Here is a 26,831-nt window from a genome sequence, read left to right on the forward strand (position 1 = left end):
TGACTGCTTTCCAAGTTGAGGAGATGCAGGACAGTGTGAGCATGAGTCCTCATCTTCCACATCAAGCACCAGCTCCAGGGAAACAGCCTTTCCCCCTCATTCCAGCTGTCCCTAGGGCAGCATCAGGCATGTATGGCCCCATGGGTGCCCCAAAGATGAGCTCTGTGTGAGGGAAGCTGCTCAGGGATGTGGTGTCTGCCAGGACCCAAACTGTGCCGGGACAAAACCACGTGGCAGGGAGCAAGCGACGCTGCAGAGGCGAAGGGCAGAAGGACTTGCAGGGCCTGAGGAGGAGCAGAGCTGCTGCAGCCTTCCTGAGAGAGGAGGTGGCTGAAGGCATCTGGCTGTGCTCTGCTACCTTGGCCAGGCCCCCAGGACTCCTCCACAGCCGCATCTTATCATGCTTCACAGCACGCCTGGACCAGAGCTGGAGGAGCAAAAATACCGATGCTGAAGCTGCATTAGACACATCACTTAGTGCTCAGCTGTTTGCCAGCCTCCCGGGCTGCTCGCAGAGACAGGGTAATGAAAGAGCCTGCCATTGTTTGAAAAATGTCATTTTTAGCACCGGTGATGGATGCCAGAGCTGCAGCCCCGGGGAGTGGGTGACTATGTTTAGCCCCGCAGCAGATGCGGGCCGAGCAGCCGGGGTGATGGTGGCCCCCACTTGCTTTGGGGCTCTCCAGCAGGGCACAGCCAGGGAAGCAGGATGTGGCTCCTCTGGCCCACGCAGGGGAGGCAGGTGAGTGTGAAGGAGGTTTTTGTGACTAATGCAGAAAGCTATCCCCACCCACCTGGCCAGCACACACCAGCACTGCTCACACCAGCCTGGGAACATCCTTGAAATGCCAGGGGATCCCCAGACACCCACACCCTCAGCTCGACAGCGAATACCAGCGCTGGATGTGAGGGGGCACAGCAGGCAGAACGTTAGACGTGAGGGATCTCACCTGCTGGTAGCCCTCGGGAGGTCGGCTGCTGGCCGCTGCCGGTTGCTGGAGCTCACCACGGGCAGGAGGGCAGCTGCAGCCTGTGCCTGCTGCAGCCTCTTTGGGGGAGGCACAGGGGGCACGCACCTCTGGAGGGAGTTAAACACAGCAGCCTGCCACCCAGCCTGGTGCAGTGCAATCTCTTCAGTTAACAATCATCTGCTTTTTGTGTTTTAAAAGCTTGCTGCTGCTGCTGCTGCTATTTTAAGGCTGCACTCAACTTTGTCACACTTGCCATATGAGCACGACTTCGAATAGTTCAGCATCATTGTTTTCCTGCAGGCCCCATTCTTGCAACTCTTACTTGCTTGATGGGTAATGGAAGAGGGAAAGTGCCTCTGAATCACTTCTTTTGTACCTATTATCAAAGCAAAATTAATAAAAAAAAAAGAAAAAGGAAAAAAAAAAAAAGAAAGAAAAGTTTAAAAAAGTGGAAATGCAGTCTTGAGCTATTCCCCTGCCATTTCCCCTGCCACTGCAGGAGGTGGCACGTCTCCCCTGTGACCAGGTGGTGTGTGGGCAAACACTGTGCCTGCCTCAGTTGCCTGCTGCTGCCAGCCAGCCAGCCACCATGCCCCCTAGCCTCCTCTCCCAGGCCCTGTCCCACACAGCTTGCTGCCTGACCAGCGGAGAAAAAGCAAAGAGGGGCTCAAGCCCCTTCAACAGATTAATTCATGAGTCCTCTAACTCACTGCTGTGCTATTTCATGGATGCAGTAACCCACAGATTCCCTACCTGCCTGCTTACATGGGCAGCGGTGCCCCAGCTGGCAGGCAGAGAGCTCAGCCTTCCTCCTTGGCACCATGTGGGGCCCCCAGCAGCCCAGGGGCACACCACGAGAGTCTGGCTGCTGCTGCCTCCCCTCCAAAGGCTTTCAGGGTATCTGCTGTGTTGATGTCTTCCAACTCAGGAGGTCATAGATTCATAGAAGGGCTTTAATTGGAAAGAACCTTAAAGATCATCCGGGGCAGGGACACCTCCCACTCAACCAGGTTGCTCAAAACTTCATCCAGCCTGGTCTCAAATGCTTCCAGACATGAGGTGTCCACAGCCTCTCTGGGTGTCCCATTCCAGTGTTTCAACACCCTCACAGTAAAGAACTTCTTCCTAATCTTCAATCTAAGTCTACCCTGCTTTGGTTTTAAACCATTGCTCTTTGTCCTATCATCACTTGTCCTTATAAATAGTCCCTCTCTGCCTCTCCTGTATCCCCCTTCAGGTACTAAGAAGCTGCTCTAAGGTCTCCTTGGAGCCTTGTCTTCTCCAGGCTGAACAGACCCGAGTCCCTCAGGTTGTCCTTGTAGGAGAGCCTTCTGATCCAGCCCTCTGATGGCCTTGTGGACCTTCCCTGGACCCTCTCCAACTAGTTCCCTGTGTTTCTTATGCTGGGGCTTCCAGATGTGCCGACGATTTAGTGCTCTCACCAGCTGCTGAGTCCATCCCCATCTCCCTCGGCAGGGTGATGCCTGGGAGGGCTGAGCCTTCCTCGCTGTCACTTGCTGGCTCCTGCCTCTCCCCCTCCCCGAGCTGGGTTTATTTTGTTGCTGGGCTGATAGACGGCTTGGCATTTGTCACCAGGCTGACTACCAGAGGTTTATTAAAAGTGATTTGCAATGTAAATACTTTCATCATCAACCACATTTTCTTTAGACTAGGGTTGACTTTGATGAATATTAAAGGCGTGTGGATGGAGTCAGCGGCTTTGTGGGAGGACGTCTGCCGGAGGGAGGGGGGCTGGCTGCCCCTGCTCTGCTGGGAGAGGCAATCTGGATCTGCCTGAGGGCAAAGGGATCTGGTGCCAGAGGGAGGGAAGCAGGGTGTGAAAGTGTTTGTGTGAGGCAGGAAGAAAACCTGAGTGCCTTGGAGAGGGACAGAAAGGAAGGAGAGGGAGCTTGTGAGGCTGTGCATGAAAGCTGGGGAGGGACTTTTTGGGGTGTCAGGTAGTGATAGGACTGGGGGGAATGGAACAAACCTAGAAGTGGGTAGATTCAGATTGGATGTTAGGAAGAAGTTCTTCCCCATGAGGGTGGTGAGACACTGGCACAGGTTGCCCAGGCAGGTGGTAGAAGCCTCATCCCTGGAGGTTTTTATGGCCAGGCTGGATGTGGCTCTGAGCAACCTGATGCAGTGTGAGGTGTCCCTGCCCATGGCAGGGGGGTTGGAACTGGCTGATCCTTGAGGTCCTTTCCAACCCTAACAATTCTATGATTCTATGAAGGCATTTCTCTGTGAGTGGGGTAGGAGGACAAGCTAGGGGCAGGATGTTTTCACTGGAGACCAGAGGGGGCTGCCAGCCTTGGGGAGAGAATGTGAAGGGTGGGAGAAGACTGACTAGAGCTGGTGGCCAGAGCCAGAAGTGTGTGTCTGAACAGGAATGTGCCCTGTATGCCACAGGGATGGATGATAACTGGTTCTTCACCTGCAGAGCCCCTGCTGTGACTGTCAGGCTGCAGGACCAGAGCTGAGTTCTTCATCTAGTCCAGCAGCCAGGGGCTGGCACGGTGTGCCAGGAGCCATGAGTGAGTGTGGTCACTGGGACCTCTCAAAGATAACTGGGGGACACTCCCAGGCCTGTGAGGGGAGCTGAAGTGAATGACCCATGACTGCCTTCCCTTTGTTTCAGACATACCCACCTCCTGAGCACCAGCTCAGTGGTGTAACTCCTGCTCTGCCTCAGGATGGCTATGGGTGGGATCTGTACAAGCCAAGATGGAGCATCAACGTAGACACTTGCCACTGGCCCCCGTGTCTCCCACCTCAGGGTCTAGAGGGAAAAGAAGTGGCTTTGCCTGTTTCTAGGCATGTGTGTTGTGTTGGTGTGAAGGCAGTTTTTGAGCTGGAGGAGCCTGATGGAGCACTGCCAGCTGATAATGGAAGAGCAGCGATTGCTGGTTAGGTATCAGGCACAGCAAAGCTTGTGGGCATGGCTAAAGAGTAAAAAAGAGAAGGAAGCCATCCAAAAATGGGGGATGGAGGTACAGTGATGGAAAAAAAAGGTGAGATCCACAGTTACATGAAAAATGGCCACCTCTAGGAGTACCCCAGCTCCCTACAAGGTGACATGTGCTGACTTTTGCTCCCTAGGTACCTGTCAGTCAATCAAGGTGGCAGGAGGCTCAGACCTCCACAGGTCTTAATCCCAGAAGAGAATAAGGAGTAAGAGAATAAGAACTTTCTGGTGCTTGGACCAATGAATTTGAAGGCAAGTCAGTCTCTGGCTTCTGATGTGGGGCACTCCTCCTGTCCTGCCCCACAGCCTGGCACAATGTAGCTGGCCAGGAAAAAGGTAAGGAGCTGGGGTCAGATTCTGGAGTGGAGTTACTGTTTTTCATAGCCAGTGCCTACATGGCCCAAGAAGGAAGGTGATGTCATTTTGGTGACACCAAGAGGGGCTGGTGAAACTCACTGGCAGCCCATGAGCAGGGAATGTGTGAATAAATTGTGGCAAGAGAAGCCAGAGCTGTGTTTGATTGGAGTATCCTGCCTGACCAACCTGGTGGCCTTCTATGAACAGGTCATAACATTAATAGCTGAGGGGCAGCTGATGTCGTTTCCCTGGACCTGAGCAAAGCCTTCGACATTGTCCCGCACCACATCGAGGCAACCCCAGGCACAAATCCAGGCTGGGCAGGGACTGGCTGGAAAGCAGCCCTGAGGAGAGAGACTTGGGGGTGCTGGGGGAGGAGAAGCTCAACAGGAGCTCTCAGTGTGCACTTGCAGCCCAGAAAGCCAATCAGATCCTGGGCTGCAGCAAGAGAAGTGTGGCCAGCAGGGCAAGGGAGGTGATTCTCCCCCTCTGCTCAGCTCTGGGGAGACCCCACCTGGAGTACTGCCTCCAGTTCTGGAGCCCCTATTCCAAGAGGGATCTGAAGGTGCTGGAAGGTGTCCAGAGAAGGGCCACGAGGATGAGCAGAGGGCTGGAGCACCTCTCCTGTGAGGACAGACTGCAGGAGTTGGGGCTGTTCAGTCTGGAGAAGAGAAGGCTCCAAGGTGACCTCATTGTGGCCTTCTGGTATCTGAAGAGAGCCTACAAGGAGGCTGGGGAGGGACTTCTCAGGATCTCAGGGAGTGATAGGACTAGGGGGAATGGAATGAAGCTGGAGGTGGGGAGATTCAGGCTGGAGGTAGGGAGGAAGTTCTTCCCCATGAGAGTGGTGAAGCCCTGGAATGGGTTGTCCAGGGAGGTGGTTGGGGCCCCGTCCCTGGAGGTGTTTAAGCCCAGGCTGGCTGAGGCTCTGGCCAGCCTGATCTAGTGTGGGGTGTCCCTGCCCATGGCAGGGGGGTTGGAACTAGATGATCCTTGTGGTCCCTTCCAACCCTGACTGACAGTATGATACTATGAATATGTATGGGCAGCCTGGGCTTTCAGAAGCTCTGCTGCTCCTGACTAATGAGGGTGCACAAAGCTAGGCATGGAGTTTAGAAGTGGAAAAGTTTTTGCCTTCAGTTTGGTTAAACATTTTTATCTCCATGACTGAGCAGCTTTGGAAGAAGACTTCTCCCTGTTCATTACAGTCTTTTGTCTACCCATGGGGAGCTGGAGTTTGAAACAAGAGTCCAATCAAATAACCCGACTCCAGTGCAATCAATTTGTCTTGGAAACAGATATTTCCTCAGCCTGATGAGTTCAGCCAGAGCGTGGCAAAGGTTTTTTCTCATGTTAGCATGAGGAATAGGTAGTGTTTGCTTGAGGCCACAGTCTGACACTGTCTCAAGCTGCACCAGGGGAGGTTTAGGCTGGATGTTAGGAAGAAGTTCTTCCCAGAAAGAGATTTGCCACTGGAATGTGCTGCCCAGAGAGGTGGTGGAGTCACCATCACTGGATGTGTTTAAGAGGAGACTGGATGAGGCACTTGGAACCATGGTTTAGTTGATTAGATGGTGTTGGGTGATAGGTTGGACTCAATGATCTCAAAGGTCTTTTCCAGTGTGGTTAATTCTATTCTGTTCTATTCTACACTCAAAGCCAGGGCACTGGGGCGAGGCAAGAGACTTTCTGACAGGTCTTGGTCAGTGACTGCAAAAATGCTGTGGGCAGATGTTAAGCTGGCAAAAGTTAGCAGAGCCTGAGCTGTGTGGCTCGACACCAGCTGACACTGGGAAAGCTTTGTCTTCTTGCTCCTCAAAGAAGTCAGGAAAGTCACCAGTGGCATCCCCAGGGATCAGTGCTGGGCCCCATCCTCTTTAATATCTTCACTGATGATCTGGATGAGGGCATTGAGTCAGTCATCAGCAAATTTGCAGATGACACCCAGCTGGGAGCAGATGTTGATCAGTCAGAGGGTAGAAGGGCTCTGCAGAGGGACCTCGACCGACTGGACAGATGGGCAGAGTCCAACATGATGACATTCAGCAGGTCCAAGTGCCAGGTGCTGCACTTTGGCCACAACAACCCCATGCAGAGCTACAGGCTGGGGTCAGAGTGGCTGGAGAGCTCCCAAACAGAGAGGGACCTGGGGGTGCTGATTGACAGCTGCCTAAACATGAGCCAGCAGTGTGCCCAGGTGGCCAAGAAGGCCAATGGCATCCTGGCCTGCATTAGGAATAGTGTGGCCAGCAGGAGCAGGGAAGTCATTGTGCCCCTGGACTCTGCATTGGTTAGGCCACACCTTGAGTCCTGTGTCCAGTTCTGGGCCCCTCAGTTTAGGAAGGACATTGAGACACTTGAACGTGTCCAGAGAAGGGCAACGAGGCTGGGGAGAGGCCTTGAGCACAGCCCTGTGAGGAGAGGCTGAGGGAGCTGGGGTTGTTTAGCCTGGAGGAGACTCAGGGGTGACCTGAGTCACCCAACTACCTAAAAGGTGGTTGTAGCCAGGAGGGGGTTGGTCTCTTCTCCCAGGCACCCAGCACCAGAACAAGGGGACACAGTCTCAAGCTGTGCCAGAGGAAGCTTAGGCTGGAGGTAAGGAGAAAGTCCTTCACAGAGAGAGTTGTTAGCCATTGGAATGTGCTGCCCAGGGAGGTGGTGGAGTCACCATCCCTGGAGGTGTTCAAGAGGGGATTGGACATGGCAGTTGGTGCCATGGTTTAGTAGTCATGAGGTGTTGGGTGACAGGTTGGACTCGACGATCTTTGAGGTCTCTTCCAACCTTAGTGATACTGTGATGCTGTGAAGGAAAATTAATACTGGCTGACTAACCACTCACTAAAAAAAAAGTCAGGATCTGGCCCAGGGTAACCAGATTCAAGGTGGTGTATCTGCCCCTCTGCTGTGGCAGAGGCCTCTCGGTGTGCAAAGGCAGCAACCAAGAGGCTTTAACCTTTTTGGGGTTTGGAACTGGAGATGTGTCATCAGGGAAAGCTGACTGAGTGATCCTACAGTGGTCTTTCTGCCAGGATTCAGAAACGTGTCTTCATCTCTAGGGAGCAAGATACCAGCCTGCAGGAACTGGGGAAGAGGGAGGTCAGATCTGTGAATTGGCCACATCTGGCTAGCATGCCAGATGAGATGCTGACATCAAACGTCAGCCTTTGGTTAAGTGCCTCCTCTCGGAGCAAGAGAGGTGAGAGGGGAGGGTGAGGAGGTGAAGGAAGGGGCTGGTGGGAACTTGTCTGAGCCGGTAGTCACTCAAGGGAGGGAGAAAGTGGGGCGTTTATTTGTTGATGAGTATTTGTGTGTATATGTGTGAGAGCCGAGCAGATGGGGAGATGATACTCATGTGTCTGTGAGACAGCACAAAGTGAGAGGCAGACGGTGGCTGAGAGACTTGGGCTAGGTATCAGCAGGGAGAAGGGGAAAGGTGCAGAGGGAAGGGAAGACAGATTACTTTTCTCCTGACATTTATTTCTTCTTGCCTGACGCTTTCACGTAACTATGATGACAGGAGAAATCAGAACCTCTGGGGCACTCAACTGACCCTTAAACCACCTGCGGACGTTTCGGTGCTCTGGGAAACTCCTCGGACCTGAGTGTCAGCGTCAGCCAGACGGAGTTCATCGTGGGTTTCAAGTCCGCAGATGTGTGCGCCGGGGCTGGATTTTTAACGGGTTTTGAGGAGACGGAGAATGCGTCGAGGACCCTGCTCCGCCTCCCTCGGCGCCTTGATGTCCCGGTGCTCCCGGCGCAGCAGCGGAGCTGAACGTAGCCTCCGGGCCGGGCTGGCAGGTGTGAGGTGGGGGGCAGCAAGGGCTCTGGCTCCGGCGGTCCCGTGGCGGGCGGGGAGCGGGTGGTCCCGGGGCGGTCCCGGGGAGGTCCCGGGGAGGTCCCGGGGAGGGCGGGGAGCGGGCGGTCCCGGGGTGGTCCCGGGGCGGGCGGGGGTTGCTGTCCGCGGTGCTGCAGCGAGCCACTCCCGCCGCCCCGTCGGATGGTGTGGAGGGGCACAGCTGCCCGGTACCGCCCCCCCGCATCGCGCAACATCTGGCCCACATCTGGGAAGAGGATGCGAAAAGTGACGTGGGGATTGGCCGCGGGTTCCTGACGTCGTGGTTCGTGTCACCCCCTCCCCTCCTCTGCCAGCCCGCCCCGGTGAGTCTTTGCGGCGAGGAGGGGGAGGTGCAACATCTGGGGGGCGGCACATCTGGGAGCGGAGGAGGGACGGGGGCGGAGGGAGGACCGGGCCCAGCCGGCAGCTCCGGACCCTCCTTCCCTCCCTCCCTCCGCCCCTCCCCGCCCCTCCGCCGCGCACGGCACCGCCGGGAGCCGGGAGCCGGCCGGGGCCATGCATACCGGAGCCCCCGAGGGCGCGGTGGCGTGCTCGGCGCTGCACCATGGCCGCTGAGAACGGCTCGGCGGCGGCGAGCGGCGGCGGGCGCTGGGGGCTGCCCGGTGAGTCACTGCTCGGGGGCTCCGTCTGCATGGGGCGGGGGAGAGGATGGGAGGGAGGGACAGGGCATCCCCCCGGGCCCCTGTGGCGAGGGCGGGGGGCAGCGTGGTTGGGGGAGCATAGGGAGGGGGTGCTCACCCCTGGGATAGGTAGCACCCGAGTGGCCCCAGGAACGGCAGGGTGTCTCTCTGACAACTTCCCGGCACTCCTGCGTCCCTCCAGGACCCCCGGGCTTGCCCCGCGGCTCGGGACCCCCGCGTTGGTTCCCGTCCCCGGGCTGCGTGGAGTCGTGCAAGAGCTGCAGCCCCGCCACGGCGCCGGGATGAGAGCCGGCAGCCCCCTTCCCATTCCCATCTCAGTCAGCACTGCTCCCCGGGATCCGTGGTCCAGGGCACTTCTGATCACCCAGGAATCGGCCCTGTCAGCGCCCTGCCGGGGGTACACGAGCACCCCGGGGCACGCACCACACAACGAGCGGTCGTTCCCTCCCCTGGTGCCTCCTCTTGGAAGCAGATTTGTTTTCTAGGCAGTAGAGTTCCTGCATGCTTCTTTGCTTTCCTCTGAGCTCCAACACGGAGCAGCAGGGACAAGATCCCCTGTCTGTTGGGTACTTTGTCCCCCTCTCTGGCCCTTGTGGCAACCTCCCAGGACATGACTAGGCAGAAGTCCCCTCACCTCCGAGCAGAGCCCTTTGCCAGGATGGGCATTGCAAGGGGGATAGATCTTGCTCCCTGTCTCTCTAGGTGTGGGTCCCATTTACCTTTCAGCCCTTGCTAGCCCTTCTGCACCCTCCCTGCTGGTAATGGCACAGCTGCCCCATGCTCCCTGTTGGCCCATCTTGGGCAAGATGTGGGCAGCCCCACCCTTCATTTCCCCCCCAAATAATGACATTGGCTTCAAAACAGGGAGCAGTTCTTGTTGCTTTTGTTTTTCATGAAAACAGTGCTGGTTTCTCTCCTGTCCTGCTTTCAACCCCTCTGACTCTTTTGCATCCACATTTTCTATCTGGTCTTTGCAAAGCACAAGTCTAGGGAGAGAATTCCCCACCTGGGCAACAGCTAGCATTCTTCTGTGCCCCACGGGCAGCTGGCAGAGCTGGTGGGCTCTGCTTGGACGTTTGGAGGCTCCCCACTTTGTCACAGGTGCCTGGAGTGACCTTTGAGGCTGGCTCAGCTTCTCCTGCCATTACTTGCAGGATGAGCAGAGGAGTTGGGAGGACTGGTACCCACCCAGTGGGGTGGCTTGTTGGTGCTGACAATTTCTACCAACATACTCAGATGCCAGGGCCCTAGAGCTCAGGCTTTTGGTGAAACACCGCCAGTGACAACGCTCACGTTGAAATCACAGGTGACAGCAAGATGCTTTTCACTGTCACTGCTGCTGGGCATCACCTCCTGCTTCCTAACACCTTAACTTCTGTGATCTGAGCACCTGCAGCTATCCTTCAGCCTGCACTAGGCCCCCATGAGGCATCCCAAAACAGAGCAAGGCATCCAAGGGGGTGATTTTACAGAGATCCTAGGAAATAGCAGCCGGTCCCCGGTTCACCCCTCAGCTGGGCTGGCGGCCAGTGGGCAGAGCCCCTGGGTGGGGATGGCAGCAGGTATCTGGGAGGGGGCATTGTCCCCGTGCAGGACGACCCCTGGCTTTTGTGGTAGCCAAGCCAACGTGCCCTGGCTCAGAGGCAGCAGCGTGTTCCCAGGTCTGCTGGGCAGGGCAGCAGTGTCCCCAAGAGGGACCCGGTGAGTGGGCAGCGGGGAGCTGGCGGAAGGAGGAGGGCTACCGGTAACAGCGGTTTGTTTATTCACGCGAGGGGCAGAGCCATCTCAGCAGGTCAAGTCTGTTTTCTTTCATAGGAGAGAAGTGAACTGAAAGGATTAATTAACCCTGTGATCCAATTACTCCCGAGTTTGCAGGAGGAGCATGGTTTTTCTCTTGAAACCGTCCCCACGAGGATGCTGTTGATGTCAGGTTTTTGTCGTGGCTGGGGTTTTGTGGATGGTTTCCTTTCCTTTTTTTAATTACAATGACAAACATCTCCTCAGGAAACAAACAAACCAACCAACCCAACCCAAACCAACAACAAACCCCCCAAGAAAACCAAACCAGGAAATCAATATAGTGAGAGGAGGACAAGTGGCTGATGCAGAGCAGACCCCAGCACACGTTCGCTGTGGACTCGCTTCTCTGCCTGCCTTGCTGAACCCCCAGCCAGCAGCAGCCAGAGCGGTGGAGAGGCTGGTGAGTGCCCAGCTGAGGTGACAGACGCAGCTCTGTGAAGGCAAAGGGAAGAGCAACAGCGAGAGGAGAGGCAAATGGAGGCTGTTGGCAAGGGGCTGCTGCTTTCCGCACAAACGCAGCTCCTCTGTCCACGCTGCAAGAGTTGCAGCTGGGCAAGCTAACCCCCACTCCTTTGTCATACAACGTCAGGGCTCTGAGGGGCATCTTCTGGAGGAACAGGCTTTCTCCTTGAGACAGTTTCTGCTCAAGCTGGCACGAGGTTGTGCCCTTGTTGGTCTCCAGCAAGCCAAGGGAGGAGGTTTGCTTTGCGTTTCAGCAGCCATTCTGGGCTGGGTCTAAAACTGCATATTGAAAGGATGTGTTCCAGGGAAATGTGAGGGTGTGGGACCTGGCACAGACAAGAAATGGAAATTTGGGCTGGGTTGTTCCCATCTACATCCTCTCCTCTCTTCATCCCTCTCCCGGCATCTCCCACAGGCTGCTCCTAAGCCTGTCCTAGCACCAGCAACCACCGTGAGTGTGCCAGGCACCGATGGTGATGTGGGGCTCAGCATCTTGGCAGCGTGGAAAACTCTTCAGGTTGGTGTTGGGAGCCATCTCTCTTCCATGGGATTCAGGTGACCAGTCAGAAAGTCAACACCAGTTTCTAGGAAGACAGCTGTGTTCTTCTGCCCAGGGTCCTGGCAGGCCAGGCAGTGAGGGTCTTCACGGATGATTGTTGTCTGACTCACAACCAAGTGGAGCAGCCTGCTAGCCTTGGCCGTCCCTGGGAGAGCACTGCCCACCACGGCATCCCTTTAACCCTCTAGGCACAGGAAAGGCTTTCTGCATCCAGATCTTTGACCATACCTAGGCTGTCCCTTGTGCTACATTCTGACAAATTCAGCTGCTGAAGTTTTCAAAGGGCAGCTGGGCATTTCTTGGACAAATGCATCTGGGGCACATGGTTCCCAGGCAGGCTTGCTCACTATGCCAGGATTTTGCTGGTACAGGAGCACACAGGGCAGGGTGTTTCACCTACAGGTTCCCCACTTGATATTTAGCAGCAGGGTTTTAGCAGCAGATGCACAACCAGTGCCCAGCACCACTGGCAGACACCTGGGTGTCCCCATCCTGTCTGTGTGTGTTAGCATCCATTGCATCTGCCTTGTAGATGGATGTCTTGGATCTCTTGGGACTTGACTCTGGGTCAGAACAACATTATCTGAGCTGACTTCAGGCCTTGAGTCCCCTGACACAGCAAGTGTGAGCAAATCAAGCTCTGATGGAGATGCTCCTCAGCCTGACCCCTCGCGTGCCAGGCACAGCTGCTTACACCTCCGCCTCAGGGCTGCTGCAGGCACCCTCCAGAGATGCCTTCAGCCCAGAGGCTGCACTGTAAGAAGGAGGAATTCCAGGAAAGGCTCAGTTTATACCTTGTAAGGTCTAAATTTACTAAGAAAATGAATTTCACCAGACTGTCCAAGCCTTGAAACTCAGCGGCTGCAGGCACAGAGCCTCATCCCTCTGATAAGCCCTGAAATCTTTGCTGGAGCTCCTGCAAATCAGGGTTGTGGGAGCAACACTGGCCCTCCTGTCTTGCTGTGACCCTATCCCTGTGCAGTGTGGGCTTCAGCCCCACTGCTGCCCATGAGGCAGCAGCAGAGATGCCCAAATGCATCCTGCTCTGTTCCCCCCACCCCAGCATTAGGCAGGTTGAGACCTGCTGGTGTAAAGGACATGCATCCACCCTGAGTGCTCTTTCCAGAATTCAGAGAGGGCTGGAGAGGACCATGGGGAACCACAGGGCTCTTTGATTGTCTTCAAGAGCCTCAAAGAGGAGTATCATCCTAGGTCAGCTGGCACAGGATGAGCAGCTGCTGGGAAATCGTTCCTTTAGAGGCAAGACTCAGTGTAAACCGTGGAGCTCCTCAGACCCAGTGGGCTTGGCCAAAGCTATCGACAAGGTCCTGAGTTATCAAAGCTCCTCCATCCAAGACAGCCAGGCAGAGTGGCAGTCTCCTGCTCCCACCACTGATGTTCAATCTACTATAGTTTGAAGCACCCCACAGCTTAGAGGCAACAGGGTTGTGTACCAGCTGGAGGAGTGCTGGGTGAAGTGTCGTGCAGGGGTTTAAGGCTCGCGGTGGAATTGGTCTGCACTGACCAGCTAATGGGTTAACATCCTTAGGCTCTTGAAGCAGAATTAGATTGATTTATCTGTGGGAAACTCAGAGTTCCTGTTGTGCAACACCAAGGTCTGAAAACATCACTCTGCAAACACAATGTCCCAGGCCCTCGTGTCCGCTCCAGGTCAGGGGCTGGCCCTCCAGAGGCACTCATGGCGCCTTGCTTCACTGATCCCTTGCCTGCAGCCCCTCTCAGTGTTGATGCAGCGTGGCCAGGCTGCCTCTGCTGCCGAGGGACAGGCATCCTTGTGGGATCTCTGCGTGACTGCGACGGGAAGGAGCGTACCCTGCATCTCGCCGCCTCTAGTGCCTTCAGGGCAGTTTGGATCCCTGCTCTCTTGGCAGATACATCATGTGCAGCCCCAGTTAAAGCCAAAAATGTGTGTGCAGAGAGCAGTGGAGAGCAATGAAGCCCTGCTGGCATCAGCCTTTGCCTGACAACAGGCTTGAGTTGCCTGGGCTTGGGTCTGCCTTTCTGCAGCACTGAGGAGCAGCATCTAGCAGGGTCATCTCTAGGCTGTTTGCAGAGCTCACCTCCCCTGCCATGGCCCATAACCAGTGTGCAGCTCATAAAACCTTCTGCTACCAAACACAGCCACAGGAAATGAGGTGGCTAAAACCCCTGTCCAGTGCTGCAGGATGCAGCCTGTGGTGTAGAGCCATGAGAGGCTGCAGATCACCATCCTGCGGTGAGCGAGGTGACTCCTAGGCAGAGCTGAGGTACCTGATCACGAGAACTGCATCCCATGAAAGTTTCCAGCCCCAGCACTCCCACTGCTCTGCCCAGAAAGGACCTGGTGGAAGGCTTCAGGGGAAGGCAGCAGGGAGAGGCTTGCAGGCAGTTTCTCTGCATGACGTCTCTCCCTCTCAGAAGAGTTTCTTACGGCTCCTCTGCGGCGGTGATATGTAATTCCTCCCTGGCAGCCTGGAGCTATTCCTGCCTCCTTTCTCACCATCCCTCCCCTTCTCTGCTGTCTCCATGAACAGTGGTTTCCTACCTGTTCTCTTCACCTGGTCCATGCCACCTGCCCATGCCCTGGACTCCATTTTCTGCTGCAGCTCCCGTCTTTCACTCTGTCCCCTTGCTCAGGCATCACCTCCAATGCCAAACCCTCTGGCAGGTCTCATGGCCAAGTGAGGTCTAATATTTTCATTTTCCTTTTCATTAGCACCCCAAAATTTCTCCTCTTCTGCCTGTCCTCGGGACTAGGGCTGTACTCTGTCACATCCACATCCACCCAGCAGGTCTCTTGCTCTTGCCCAGTTTTCTGTGCTTGGCTCAGGGCATCAGCTCTCTTTCCTCTTACCAGCTGCTCAGCTGGCTTGTTTCTCCTTTCAGAGCTCCACGGAGCCTCACCCTGCTCCAGAAGGCAAGGGGCTCTGGTTCCCATTGCCCAGTCTTTAAAATTTCAGATGGGCACCTTGGTGTTTTCTCTCTGCAGTGCCTTGGGTCTGGGAGTTGTCCTTCTGACAGCTCTGCTCTGCCAGAGCAACACCACATCTGACTGCCTGAGCTGCAGTCCCACCTCACAGCCCATGGGGACCCCAGGGGGACAAAGAGTGTGGGCACAGAGTGCTGCAGAGCTCTGCCTGGGTGCCAGCCCCCATCTTGCCCAGTACCAGCCCTGGCTCCTGGGGGACTAGGTCGGGCTGCTACCTCAGGTGCACAGGCAACCGTGCCTCTGCAGGGCTGTGGCAGGGTGAGGGACTTCCCTGCAACTGGCTTCCCCAAAGAGAGGCTGAGTCCATCTGCCTCACCATTCCCAGGCACTGCTGATCCTTGTCCCTGCTACAGAGGGTGCTGCTCTTCTAAGCAACTCCCTGCCCTTTTCCCCCTGTCCGTCCTCCATCACCGTCTGTCTTGCAGGTGTCTGTTCCTGGCCACTAACCTGTCCCTGGGGAGAGCCCAGCAGCTGAGGGAGCTGGGGTTGTTTAGCCTGGAGAAGAGGAGGCTAAGGGCTACCTTATTGCTGTCTACAACTACCTGAAGGGAGGTTGTAGCCAGGCAGGGGTCGGTCTCTTCTCCCAGGCAACATGTGTTAGAACAAGAGGACACAGCCTCAAGCTTCACCAGGTGAGGTTTAGGCTGGATGTTGGGAGGAAATTCTTCACAGAAAGAGTGATTGCCCGTTGGAATGTGCTGCCCAGGGAGGTGGTGGAGTCACCATCACTGGAAGTGATTAAAATAAGCCTGGGTGAGGCACTTGGTGCCATGGTTTAGTTGATTTAGATGGTGTTGGGTGATAGGTTGGACTTGATGATCTCAAAGGTCTTTTCCAACCTGGTTAATTCTGTATCCTATATTCTGTAATCCAGGCAGTCCCTTGCTGCTCTAATCCTCACTCCCTCCTTCCCCTCTGCTGCCTGAGCCCAGAGCCCTTCCTGGGAGCTGGACCTGTAGGTCGCATTAAAGCTCGAGCCCAGGATAGAGAAGAGCGTGAGCATCTCTCTGAGGCAGAGAGCATTAGTGCAGCAGGCAGAGAGGAGTGCAGCTCTGGTCCTGCCTCAGCTCAAATGTCTGAAGTCGTGCCAGGGGAGGTTTAGACTGGATATTAGGAAAAAAAAAATCTTTCCTGGAAGGGTGGTCAGGCACTGGAACAGGCTGCCCAGGGAGGTGATGGAGTCACTGTCCCTGGAGCTGTTCAAAGAACCGCATGGGCATGGCATGCTGGGACGTGGTCTAATGGTGACCATGGTGGTCTTAAGTTGAAGGTTGGGCTCTGTAATCTTAGCTGCCTTTTCCAACCTAATCAATTCTGTGATTCTATAAAAGCCAAGCACATTCCTGCTCAGTGTGATGGTCTGAGCTCTGCCACCAGCACACAGGCATGCATAAATACCAGCCTCTCCTGCTGCCTTTGCTGTGCCCATGGTGCTGTCAAATCTGGGGGTCAAGAGGGAGGGGACAGGATCTTCTCCGCTGCACCCTGTGATAGGACAAGGGGTAATGGATATAAACTACAGCACAGGAGGTTCCACCTCAATATGTGGAGGAACTTCTTCACTGTGAGGGTCACAGAGCACTGGAACAGAGAGGCTGTGGAGTCTCCTTCTCTGGAGACTTTCAAGCCCCATCTGGATGTGCTCCTGTGTGACCTGTGCTGGATTCTATGGTCCTGCTGTGGCAGGGGGTTTGAACTCGATGATCTTCGGAGGTCCCTTCCAACCTCTAACATCCTGTGAGCCTGTGACCAGTCCTGGGCTGCAGCCCTGGGGAGCCAAGGCAGAGGGCACAGGAGGAAGAGGATGGTGTTGTCTCTGCCCCACCCAGGATGCTGCTGCAGTGAGCCTTCTCCCACCGTGATGGTATCCACTGGAGTCCAGCCCAGGTGTGTGAGCGCTGGGGAGGCACCAGTGCTTGGGAACTGTGGGCTGGGCACAGTGGGTAAGGCTGGGCTTTGCCTTGCATGGCATTTGCTGGGCATGCTCACTATTAGTGTGGCACTGATAGGTAATGACCTAATTGGGTGACAGATGGTTAATCAACTGTCAGAGTGGCCAGCCAGCGGTAGGTTATTTATAGGAGCCACTTTCAACCACTTTAAAACACTTTTTCACCAGTCCCCTTCTGGTTTGCTAACGCTGTGTAGCCTCTTATGAGCTGATTGCAGCCCAGAGCACCTTCTGGGGGGCCAGCTCAGGCAGGGGGTGCAGCCACGCCAGCTGTGGGATGCTGGTGAGCAGCTGGGTTGAGTGCCACTTACATGAGCCACAGCATGGACCTGCAGGAGCTGCTGAGGGCTGTGAGCACAGTGCCTTGGAGGGGGTGGCTGCATTTTGTTTGGAAGCCCAGCGACAACCACCTAGCTGTAAGCAGCGGTGCAGGCAGCGTGGGCTCCTGGCTTGCTGGGGGCAAGCTAATTGCAATGCTCCCTTCTGGCCCTGGACAGAGCAAATGTTCAAAACCCGATGCAAAACTACCTGCTGAGCACAGGAGGGGCTCACCCCTTACCTCCCCCTGAAAGCTGGCAGCTCCTGTGCTGCAGAGCTCCCCACTTCTCCAGCGGCCCCAGGAAAAGCTGTCAGACTCCCAGCTTGCAGGGATGGAGGCATTTGCTTTGCCTCCTGAGTACCAGCTGAGCAGCAGGGTGACAAAGAGGGATACATTGTTCAAAGGGAAAAAACAAAATGCCCAGACCCACCCCGCACATTGCTGGCAAGAGGCAATTCGTCTGACACAATGGCTCAGATCTGGAGCAGGATAAGGATTTCAGGGGTCCATCAACCCGTGCCTGAGGATACCAACACAGCTGCCAGCTGGAGCTGGGAGGGCAGGGGGAGCCCTGCCATCTTAGCACAGCAAATCCCGCCGGCCCTTCATCTGCTTTCTGTTTTCCTGCCTGCTTTACTGCTTTCATTGTTCCTGATGCCGAGGCACGGGAGCAGCCTGACACGAGCCTGGCAGTGACCCCAGCGGGGCAAACCCAGGCTGATGCCCACCCCCGAGGCACACAGACTCCCTTTGATGCTCTCCCTGTATTTGGCACTGTCAAGGTGCCTGCTCCAGGTCTCCAGGAGCTCTGTTTTCACACACTTTGAAGAGTGTGAACCTGTCAAACAGAACAATCCTTCACTAAACTGGTGCTATGAGTCAAGAACTAATTAACAGTTATTAGATAATGCAATTAGCACCACAAATGTCACACACACACCCCCCCCCCCCGGGTGTCCCTTCACTTTATGTGCAGGAGCCATATCCCTCTGGCATCTTCTACCCCTCTGGCATCTTCTACCCCTCTGGCATCTTCTATCCCTCCCCTCTTTTTCTTCCCTTCTCTCCTCAGATTCTGGTTGTGGCTGCACTCACTGCCCAGCCCCACACCACCTCACTCTCTCAGTTCCCTTAGGAAGGCCAGGACAAGTAGGAGGCAAGGAGTGAGTTCCTCACAGCAATGCTGCAGCAAATATGCCCTGGCCCCAGCCCTCTGCACCCAGCTGGAGCAGAGGGTGATGTGTACCTTCCTCCAGGATGTTCCTGCCATGGAACAGGTCATCTTCCCTCCCTCCTGGAGACAGGCATCTGGAGCACCACAAGGTCAAATCAGTCAGGAGCTGCCATCCACAGCCACCCACTCCCTACCAGTGTGGGAGCCTCCTGGACTCAAGGTCTTTTCAGCATTGCTGCTCCTCCGGAGGGTTGCTCACATCCATGCAGAGCAAAAGCCCCACTCCTGTGGGAGCAGCTCATGCTCAGCTGGTTTCTCAAATTCCTTCTCCTACAAACCTCTTCCCCTGACTGGCATGTGAGTGTGGGACTTGGTTTCTGGTGACAAAGCCCATTGAGCATGCTGGGTGGGTACACAGCCCTGCTCACTACCAGAGACTTCACATGGACCAGCCATTGCTCCCCCCAGCCCGGAGGATGAGGCTGGGACTGAGGCAGTGACAGAGCAGGGAGGTACCTCAGTGGTGGTGCTGTGAAGAACAGAGGCTGTGGAGGGGGCAGATGGAGACTGTGCAGTACAGGGAGCAGAGGCAGGGGCCACTGGAGCAATAGGGCTACTTGCTCCAACAGCTCATCCCACAGCTTGCAGTGCCACCATGGCATACACAAATACCAGCCTCTCCTGCTGCCCTTGCCATGCCCTTGGGGAAGGGCACCAGTTCCTGCCACTCAGGGAACAGACAGGCTGGGTAGGAGGAAGCTGACCCTGTCCCACATGGGTTGAGTGCTCAGCAGGTGCTTGGTGACTAACTGCACTTGCTGGAGCACCTGGCTCTAGCCAGTACAGACATTATAGGCATGGGATAATCATTAGCAATCCACGTCAGGAATTTCTCCTTTGCCATGTGGCAATGGGCTGCAAAGCACTTTGGAGGGGCTGACAGGTTGGGAAGGCTTGCTGGAGCGACACACGAGGTGTGCAGCAAGGACACAGCAGGAGCTTTCCACCCTGCCCTTGGCTGTCAGCCTGTGACCACGGAGGGGTGAGCAGGACTTGATTTGCTCTCTAGCTCTGGAGCTGTCTCTTCACCTAACAATGGTGGCACCCACGATCTCGGGCGGTGAGGCAACCTTGTTGTGCCAAGTGCTGCCCAAAATCAGTGGATCCCAGTCAAATGGCAACCTTCTCTGCTTGGATCTGCAGCTGCCTGTGCTTCTTGTCTTTATCTGAAATTTGCAAGATGCTGGGTAGGAAGGGAAAGGCATCTCCTTGTCTTGAGGACATGCTTGCTGAGTGCCCCAGTGGCCACAGAAACCCTCAGCCCAAGAGATGCTAACAGTCAAGAGTTGGAAGCTCCTGATGGCTTTGATGGAGAGGAGAAAACCAGCCACAACTCCCTGCCAGAAGTCCTAGGGGGGAAGGAGGCTGATGGTGGAGTTTGCTGTAGTAGGCTGGAAAGAGCAGGTCTGGGAGAATACCTGCTGAGTGCTGCAGACAAGGGATGGCATGTGCAAGCTGGAAAGTCACTTGCTGTCACAGGTAGGGGCTCAGCCCCAGGAGCCCTTCTGGTGTGTCCTCTTGAGCTTTGCCAAGGCAGAATCTCCTCCCTGGCTGCACTGCCAGCATGGAGAGAAGGGCAAAGGGGGTAGAAACAGGGAGGGTGATCTGGGATGGTTGGTTTGAGGAGGAGAGGAGAAATGTGCTCATGGAAGTGCAACGGGAGAGGTGGGCATTCGGGGGGGGGCTTTTAATGAGAAGTCTCCAGGGCCTGGAGAGGTCCCTTGTTGTCTGGAGTCTTCACAGCATGAGGGACAGTGATGCTGCTGGCATGAGAGTGGAGATGGAGCCAGAGTGCTGAGGCTGTTGCGGTTCTCCTGCATGCTCTCTCCATCTTCGGGCACATCCTGTGGATGCAGGCAGCTCCCTGCATGGAATCATAGGATGCATTGGGTTGGAAGGGACCCTGAAAGGTCATCTTCTCCAACCTCCCTGCAGCAAGCAGGGAGCTGGAAAGTCACTTGCCTGATCTGGTTGCATCACACAGCCCTGGTGCTCTCCATCCCTAAGGCAAATGGCAGGATCCATCCCGAGTGCCTGGGCAGCTGTGACACACAGCTTGGTCAGGTGCTCTGAGACCTGCTGAATTCATGCTACTCCTGCCCTGCTCCATCTCCAGATAGAGCAAAGGCAGAACCAGGCTATCCCAATGAGTTTGGAGATGGGGGTCAGGGGCAGAGAGATGGAGGGATGGAGAGAGCAGATGGAGAAAGAAGGATGCCCAGTACAGGCATGGCAGAAAATAGCCATGGTGTCTGTGGTGAGGGTGCGTGGTGTTCCCATCTTCAGGCTTCTACATGCTGTTGTATGTCTGTGCTGTACATAACTTCCCCTATGAAGAGAGACAGATATCCCTGAGGCTATTCAGTCTTCAGAAGAGAAGCCTGAGAGGGGATCTCATCCGTGTGTATAAATATCTGAGGGGTGGGTGTCAGGTGGAGGGGGCCAAGCTCTTTTGGGTGGTGCACACTAATAAGACAAGAAACAGCAGGTTCAAGCTTGAACATAGAAGGTTTCACCTCAACATGAGGAGAAACTTCTTTACAGTGAGGGTGATGGAGCACCGGAGCAGGCTGCCCAGAGAGGCTGTGGAGTCTCCTTCTCTGGAGACTTTCCAAACCCACCTGGATGCATTCCTGTGCAGACGACCCTGGGTGATGCTGCTTTGGCAGGGGGGGTTGGACACGATGATCTCTGGAGGTCCCTTCCAGCTTCTAACGTACTGTGATACTGTAACTTCACACTGCTCTTGTTCCCTCTCCTACCCTCAGGCAGGAGGTTGCTTTATTTCTGCCCTTCGGTGAAGGCTCATTTTCAATACACCCGTGAGAGTCCTTCACCCTGCAGGACTCACCTGAGGCTGCAGCTGCCCCTGCCTCAGCACACCAGTTTCCAGCATGACCTCTGGGTGGCATCCAACGACGTGCCAGTGGGGCTGCGCCGCTCTCCCTCCTTTGTTTCTCGTGTCCTCCACAAACAGCTTTACGGAGCGGGACGAGGAGGACTTTTCTTACCTCGGCCAGGGCTGCTAATTAACCAAACGCACCTAGAAGAGGAGGCCGGTTCACAAACTCAGGTGGAAAAGTGAAACCCTCGGTTTAGCAGAGACGAAGGCAAGGTTTCTTTGCAAGGTTTTCGAAGTCTCTCTGGAAGAGCTGGGGTAGATGTCTGCTTGATTGCTATCTTGTCTGATGGGGTTGATTAGCTGTTACAAGAGTGACAGCTCAATCTCCCCATCTCACTAAAGTGAGGAATTTAAACCTCATTTCCATTGTGCTGAATCCAGCCCCCAAACTGCCACGATTACACATTTCTATGTCACTTTACACACTTATCACCTCCTCTCACATCCCTGGCTAGGTGCCCAGGCAGCATGGCAGCAGAAAATGCTTTCCCCCTTTCCCTTGATGCATCTCTTGTGCTTGGAGCTGGATGCAAAGCTGGGCAGTGCCAGTGGGCTTCCTCGCCCCGCCAGTGCTTAGCTTTGAGTATCCACCAATGGATGTTGCTTTCTTTCCAAAGAACTTTGTCTCAGTAGGCCACATGTAATGGGCTCAGAGAATGGTGGTGCAGAGGTATTTCTCTGTCCCTCACCTACTTCATCCCCCTGTGCATTTAAGAAAAGCCCAGCTGCCATGGCAGGTGTAGCCCTGCTGAAGCAGAAGCTGCCTTAATGGCAGCTACGTTGCTAGCCTGGTTTAGCATCTCGGCAGCTATGCTTCCATTTTCTCACCCCTGCATCTCTTTCAAAGGCAACCCCTGGGTCCCTGGTGCTGCCTGAGGTCATGAGTTCCACCACTGCTGGGTGAAAAGCCAGCTCTGATGTAGGAGAGCAGACCTTGGCTGTTTACTGGCGGCAGACATCTCCCACAAGCACAAGGCAAAGGCATTTCTTTCGAAAGACTTTAGGAAGCAACCCCAAAGCCCTGCTTGGGAGCGGTGCGCGTCAATGGTGTGTTCAGATGCTGAGCCAATTCATCTCCAGGAGCCCCAGGGGTTTGGAGCCAGCACTGTTACCCAAGCCAGTTGTCAGACACACACTGTGCCACGTGCTCCTGCTGCCTGTGCCAACGTGGACACCTGCCCACTCCACCGCTTCCTGCTGGGCTACCAGCAGCAGCACCCATGGGGCTGGGTGGACAAAACCCTTGCCCTGGGCACTGAGTGGGGCTGCTGGAGAGGTTGCTCTTGCTGGCGTGGTGGGGTCAGGATGCTCCCAGCACCTAGGGTGAGGCTGGTAAAAGCCCAAAAGCTTTTTTGGGGCCTGGGTGGTGTAGGAGAGGCAAGTCCAAGGGGAAGCTCTCCTGAGCAGTCCACCTCCTCCAGTACCTTTCCTCCTCTTTCCTCTTCCAGGAAATTCCCCTTCATCCCAGCACATCAATTTTGGGCCATTCCTTCTTTTTTTTTAAAGGTCCATTCTCCTCTTACCTTGTTGAGGGGGGAGGGGGGTGGTTAACCACAGGCATCTTGGTTTGGAGAAGGTAGTCTTTCTGTCCTTAACTCTTTCCACCTTTCATAAACAATTCCATGTAGCAGCCTGAGATGTGTCAGGCTTCACCCTGTACAGCTGCACAGCTGGTGTGGCTGCAGCTGCAAGATGAAGTGGGACTGTGGGAAGGGGCCAGCATTTCCCATCGTGATCACTGGCTGATGGCACTTGTGCAGCCCACTCCCTCTCCTGCGCCTGCCAGGACTGGGCTGTGAACCAGGTCAGGCCAGAGTACCTGGTTCCAGCCTTATCTGGGTTGTCAGCATCTGCCTCTGAGCAATGTCACCTCTCTGTCAAGGCCACCTCAGCTGGACAGGTTGGTACCTCGCAGTAAAACACTGTGGGGCTCACACTGGGCTGAAGCTGTAGTGTAACTTGCTGTTTTCCTTGTCCCAGATGTAATCTTCCAGAAGGAGCTCTTTGCTGCGAGAGACACAGGTGAGCGGAGTGGACCATGGCAACGGCTTTGCTGCATAGTCCCCTCCTGGGGAGATGCTTTGGGGAGGCCATCAGGACACGCTTGGGGCATACTATAAACTTGTTTTGCTCCCTGGGGCAGGGCACTAGCTCCTGTCCTTGCAGTGAATGCTGTGCATCACCACTGGGCTTTGCAGCTCCCTTCCTCCTGCAGCCCCTTGGCCTCTCTGCCTGCCTCCCTGGGGTACACGGGGGCTCTGCTCCAGCTGGGAGGTGGCTCCTGGCCCTGCAGAGAAGGGACTGTTGCATCCTGGCCCAAGGGCTGTCTCCAGCCCTGTCCCCACTCCTCTCCCCACAGCCCAACGTGCCTCCTCCTTTGCTAAACGGGGACACGAGAAGAGCCTTCAAAGAGCTCTTGGGGAAGGCTGCACTGGCAGAGACAAACCCAGTAAGAGCAGGAGATTGCTGAGCACTAACCAGGAGCGGTGCTGGCCGGGGAAGCTGAGGTGGCACCAAAGGCTGGCAGGCGTAATTCTCCCTTTGTGTCCCTGCTTGCCTTGCAGACCCCATGCACAACCTCTCTGCTCAGCCCTGGCAAGCGAAGATGGCCAATCTGACCTATGACAACTTCACCCTGGGCAACCGCTCCGAGGTGGCCATCCAGCCCCCCAGCAACTACAAGACGGTGGAGCTGGTGTTCATCGCCACGGTCACCGGCTCGCTCAGCCTCGTCACCGTGGTGGGCAACATCCTGGTGATGCTGTCCATCAAGGTGAACCGCCAGCTCCAGACTGTCAATAACTATTTCCTCTTCAGCCTGGCTTGTGCAGACCTCATCATCGGGGTCTTCTCCATGAACCTCTACACGGTCTACATCATCAAAGGCTACTGGCCGCTGGGGGCCGTGGTGTGTGACCTGTGGCTGGCCCTGGACTACGTGGTAAGCAATGCCTCCGTCATGAACTTGCTCATTATCAGCTTTGACCGCTACTTCTGTGTCACCAAGCCCCTGACCTACCCAGCCAGGAGGACCACCAAGATGGCAGGGCTGATGATCGCAGCTGCCTGGATATTGTCCTTCATTCTCTGGGCGCCTGCCATCTTGTTCTGGCAGTTCATTGTGGGCAAGAGGACGGTCCCCGAGAGAGAATGCTACATTCAGTTCCTCTCCAACCCAGCAGTGACCTTCGGCACGGCCATTGCTGCTTTCTACCTGCCCGTGGTCATCATGACGGTGCTGTACATCCACATCTCCCTGGCCAGCAGGAGCAGGGTGAGGAGGCACAAGCCTGAAAGCAGGAAAGAAAAGAAAGGCAAGTCCCTCAGGTTCCTGAAGGGCCCCGTGATCAAACAAAACAACAACAACTCCCCCAAGAAGGCTGTGGAGGTGAAAGAGGAGGTGAGGAACGGGAAAGTGGATGACCAGCCCTCGGCACAGACAGAGGCCGCTGGCCAGCAGGAGGAGAAAGAGACCTCCAACGAGTCCAGCACCGTCAGCATGACCCAGACCACGAAAGACAAGCCCACAGCAGAAATCTTGCCGGCGGGGCAAGGGCAGAGCCCAGCCCCGCCCCGCGTGAACCCAACGTCCAAGTGGTCCAAGATCAAGATTGTCACCAAGCAAACCGGGACCGAGTGCGTAACGGCCATCGAGATTGTCCCGGCCAAGGCAGGAGCCTCTACCCACAACTCCCTGTCCAACAGCCGCCCCGCCAACGTCGCCAGGAAGTTCGCCAGCATCGCCAGAAGCCAAGTGCGGAAGAAGCGCCAGATGGCAGCCCGGGAGAAGAAAGTCACCCGCACCATATTTGCCATCCTCCTGGCCTTCATCCTCACGTGGACGCCGTACAACGTGATGGTCCTCATCAACACCTTCTGCGAGACCTGCGTGCCCGACACGGTGTGGTCCATCGGCTACTGGCTCTGCTACGTCAACAGCACCATCAACCCCGCCTGCTACGCCCTCTGCAATGCCACGTTCAAGAAAACCTTCAAGCACCTCCTCATGTGCCAGTACAGGAACATTGGCACGGCCAGATAAGCTGGCGCTCAGGGACCGCTTCGGCAACATTCCGGAAGCTCTTCCCTTTGCCTCTCTTGCTGGGGAGGGTCCTCTGCTCCCCACCCACGGCAGTGCAGACTGTACAGTGATTGCAGATGATGCCCTTCATCCAACACTGACAAAAGCCCAAGGCACCGCTAAGGTGCAGCTCCTTCCGGTCACCCTGGGACTAGCCTGGGGAGCCAGTGGGCAACCCGGAGGCAAGAGGAGGAGGTGCGGTCACCGGGAGCCCTCACCAGCCTCCTGCTCTTGAGAGGCTGGCCGAGTGGCATCAGTCTTTGTCCCAAGACTGGATGCCTCTTCTCCTCCTGGCTGGCCATCTCCAGGGCATCAGAGCTTGTCTGCATGCAGACGGTCTAATGCTGGATGCTTTCAACAGGCTTTTAAATCGGTCATTACCCAAGAAATGAGAAGAAGCCAGGGCCACACGTTTGCCAGCCACCTTGGACCAGGCTGGCTCAGGCATACTCACAGGGAGTCCTGCTGGCCCAGTCAGGTCTCCTCCCAAGGCAGCCAAGGTGGCACCCTAGCAGATGTGCCAAGCTCCTTCCTTTCCCTTGAGAGATGCCTTCGTACATCCTTACCCAGGGACTGAGGAGAGGAAGTTTTGCCTGGGCTTCAGATCCATTCTATCCTTCAAGCCCTTTCTGCCCACAGCCAACAAATGGCTGGACAGACAGACAGACAAAGCTAAGCATCTCATTCCTGGGTGAGGCATCACTTCTTACAATGATGGAAACTAAAACTGCAAAGAAAAGCAGTGGTGTGGTGCAAGACTTCTCTCCATGGCCTGGGGGAAACGTAGCCCCTGAGAAGTGGGCAGCAGCAACAGTGGAAATAACTGTCCTTGGGAGGGATGGGAGGAGATGAGGGGCTTGGAAGGGATTGGGAAGAGGGTCTGCAATATGGCTTAGGTGCCCTGTGTCTCATCTGGGCCATGAGCAGGTCCCCACTGTCTCCTTGCAGGTGTGGGGGACCCGATAATGCATGGCTCTGGGGGTGGGAGAAGACAGTGGTGGCCTCTAGCCCTGCTCCTGCCCCAAGTACAGGGGGACACCCCTGGAAGGCCAAAGGAGCTGGCTGCTGAGCTTTGTAAATGAACGTAACCCTGTCGTCGGTGTCGTGGCGGAGCCCTCAGCATGCAGGCTTCAGCCAGCCTCTCCAGCCCCCTCCCAGCCTAGCTGTGTGTGCAGCCCAGACCACCTTGGAGCTGCTCCTCACCTTCTCCCAAAGCTGAGTCTCTGCAAGAACTCAGTGGATAGAGCTGGTTGCAGATGACAGACGGGACGGGGCCACACTGGCACCGGCAGACTCCGTGTCCCACCTGTCCTTCCCACGCCCACGCTGGGGTGATGCTGTGCAACCTGGAGAAAGGCTGCCCTGGCCCAGAGGGGGACACCCCCTCCCCACCTCAACCATTGCCTTTAGGATCATTCACACAGCGGTGCCCAAAAGGCCTGGTAGGCTTTTGGTTGTTTTTTTTTCCTTTCCAAACTGTTAAAACCGTGGCCCAGCCCTCCCTGAGACAAATAAAGACCTCGGACCAGAAACCGGCGGCCCTGGCGTGAGCAGTGAATGAGTTGTTGCCATCTGGTTGCTCCTCCCCAGCCTCCTGGTGTCACCTACCAGTCACACTTCCTGCAGCACACAGGTGCCAGACCCTTCCCTCTTTCCCAAGATCAAGGAGGGAAGCATCCCGAAGTGCTGAGAAGAAGCTGTGAGGTCTGAGCCATGTGCCTGCTCCAGGACCACATGTATT

General features: G+C 55.7%; 1 protein-coding gene across 2 annotated transcripts; it reads left to right on the plus strand.

Annotated features, from left to right (window-relative positions):
- The first annotated feature begins 8,335 nt into the window (after positions 1 to 8,335).
- Positions 8,336 to 26,610, plus strand: CHRM4 (cholinergic receptor muscarinic 4). Of its 2 annotated transcripts, none has more exons than XM_054161472.1 (3): positions 8,336 to 8,454; positions 22,990 to 23,031; positions 23,574 to 26,610. In XM_054161472.1, the coding sequence occupies exon 3, from the start codon at positions 23,579 to 23,581 to the stop codon at positions 25,049 to 25,051; it is 1,473 nt and encodes a 490-aa protein (XP_054017447.1). In that variant the 5' UTR covers positions 8,336 to 8,454; positions 22,990 to 23,031; positions 23,574 to 23,578; the 3' UTR covers positions 25,052 to 26,610. The 2 variants fall into 2 exon arrangements, with proteins under 2 accessions (XP_054017447.1, XP_054017446.1); XM_054161471.1 differs by lacking the exon at positions 8,336 to 8,454 and adding an exon at positions 8,627 to 8,754.
- Positions 26,611 to 26,831: the final 221 nt, after the last annotated feature.

The sequence above is a fragment of the Dryobates pubescens genome, chromosome 5 (assembly GCF_014839835.1).
Source record: "Dryobates pubescens isolate bDryPub1 chromosome 5, bDryPub1.pri, whole genome shotgun sequence".
In the NCBI taxonomy this organism is placed as follows: domain Eukaryota; kingdom Metazoa; phylum Chordata; class Aves; order Piciformes; family Picidae; genus Dryobates; species Dryobates pubescens.

Coding starts and splice junctions, on each gene's coding strand:
- CHRM4 (XM_054161471.1), top strand. CDS start 8,697: ATGGCCGCTGAGAACGGCTCGGCGGCGGCGAGCGGCGGCGGGCGCTGG. Junction 8,755..22,989: donor CGGGCGCTGGGGGCTGCCCG/GTGAGTCACTGC, acceptor TCCTTGTCCCAG/ATGTAATCTTCCAGAAGGAG. Junction 23,032..23,573: donor CTTTGCTGCGAGAGACACAG/GTGAGCGGAGTG, acceptor CTTGCCTTGCAG/ACCCCATGCACAACCTCTCT.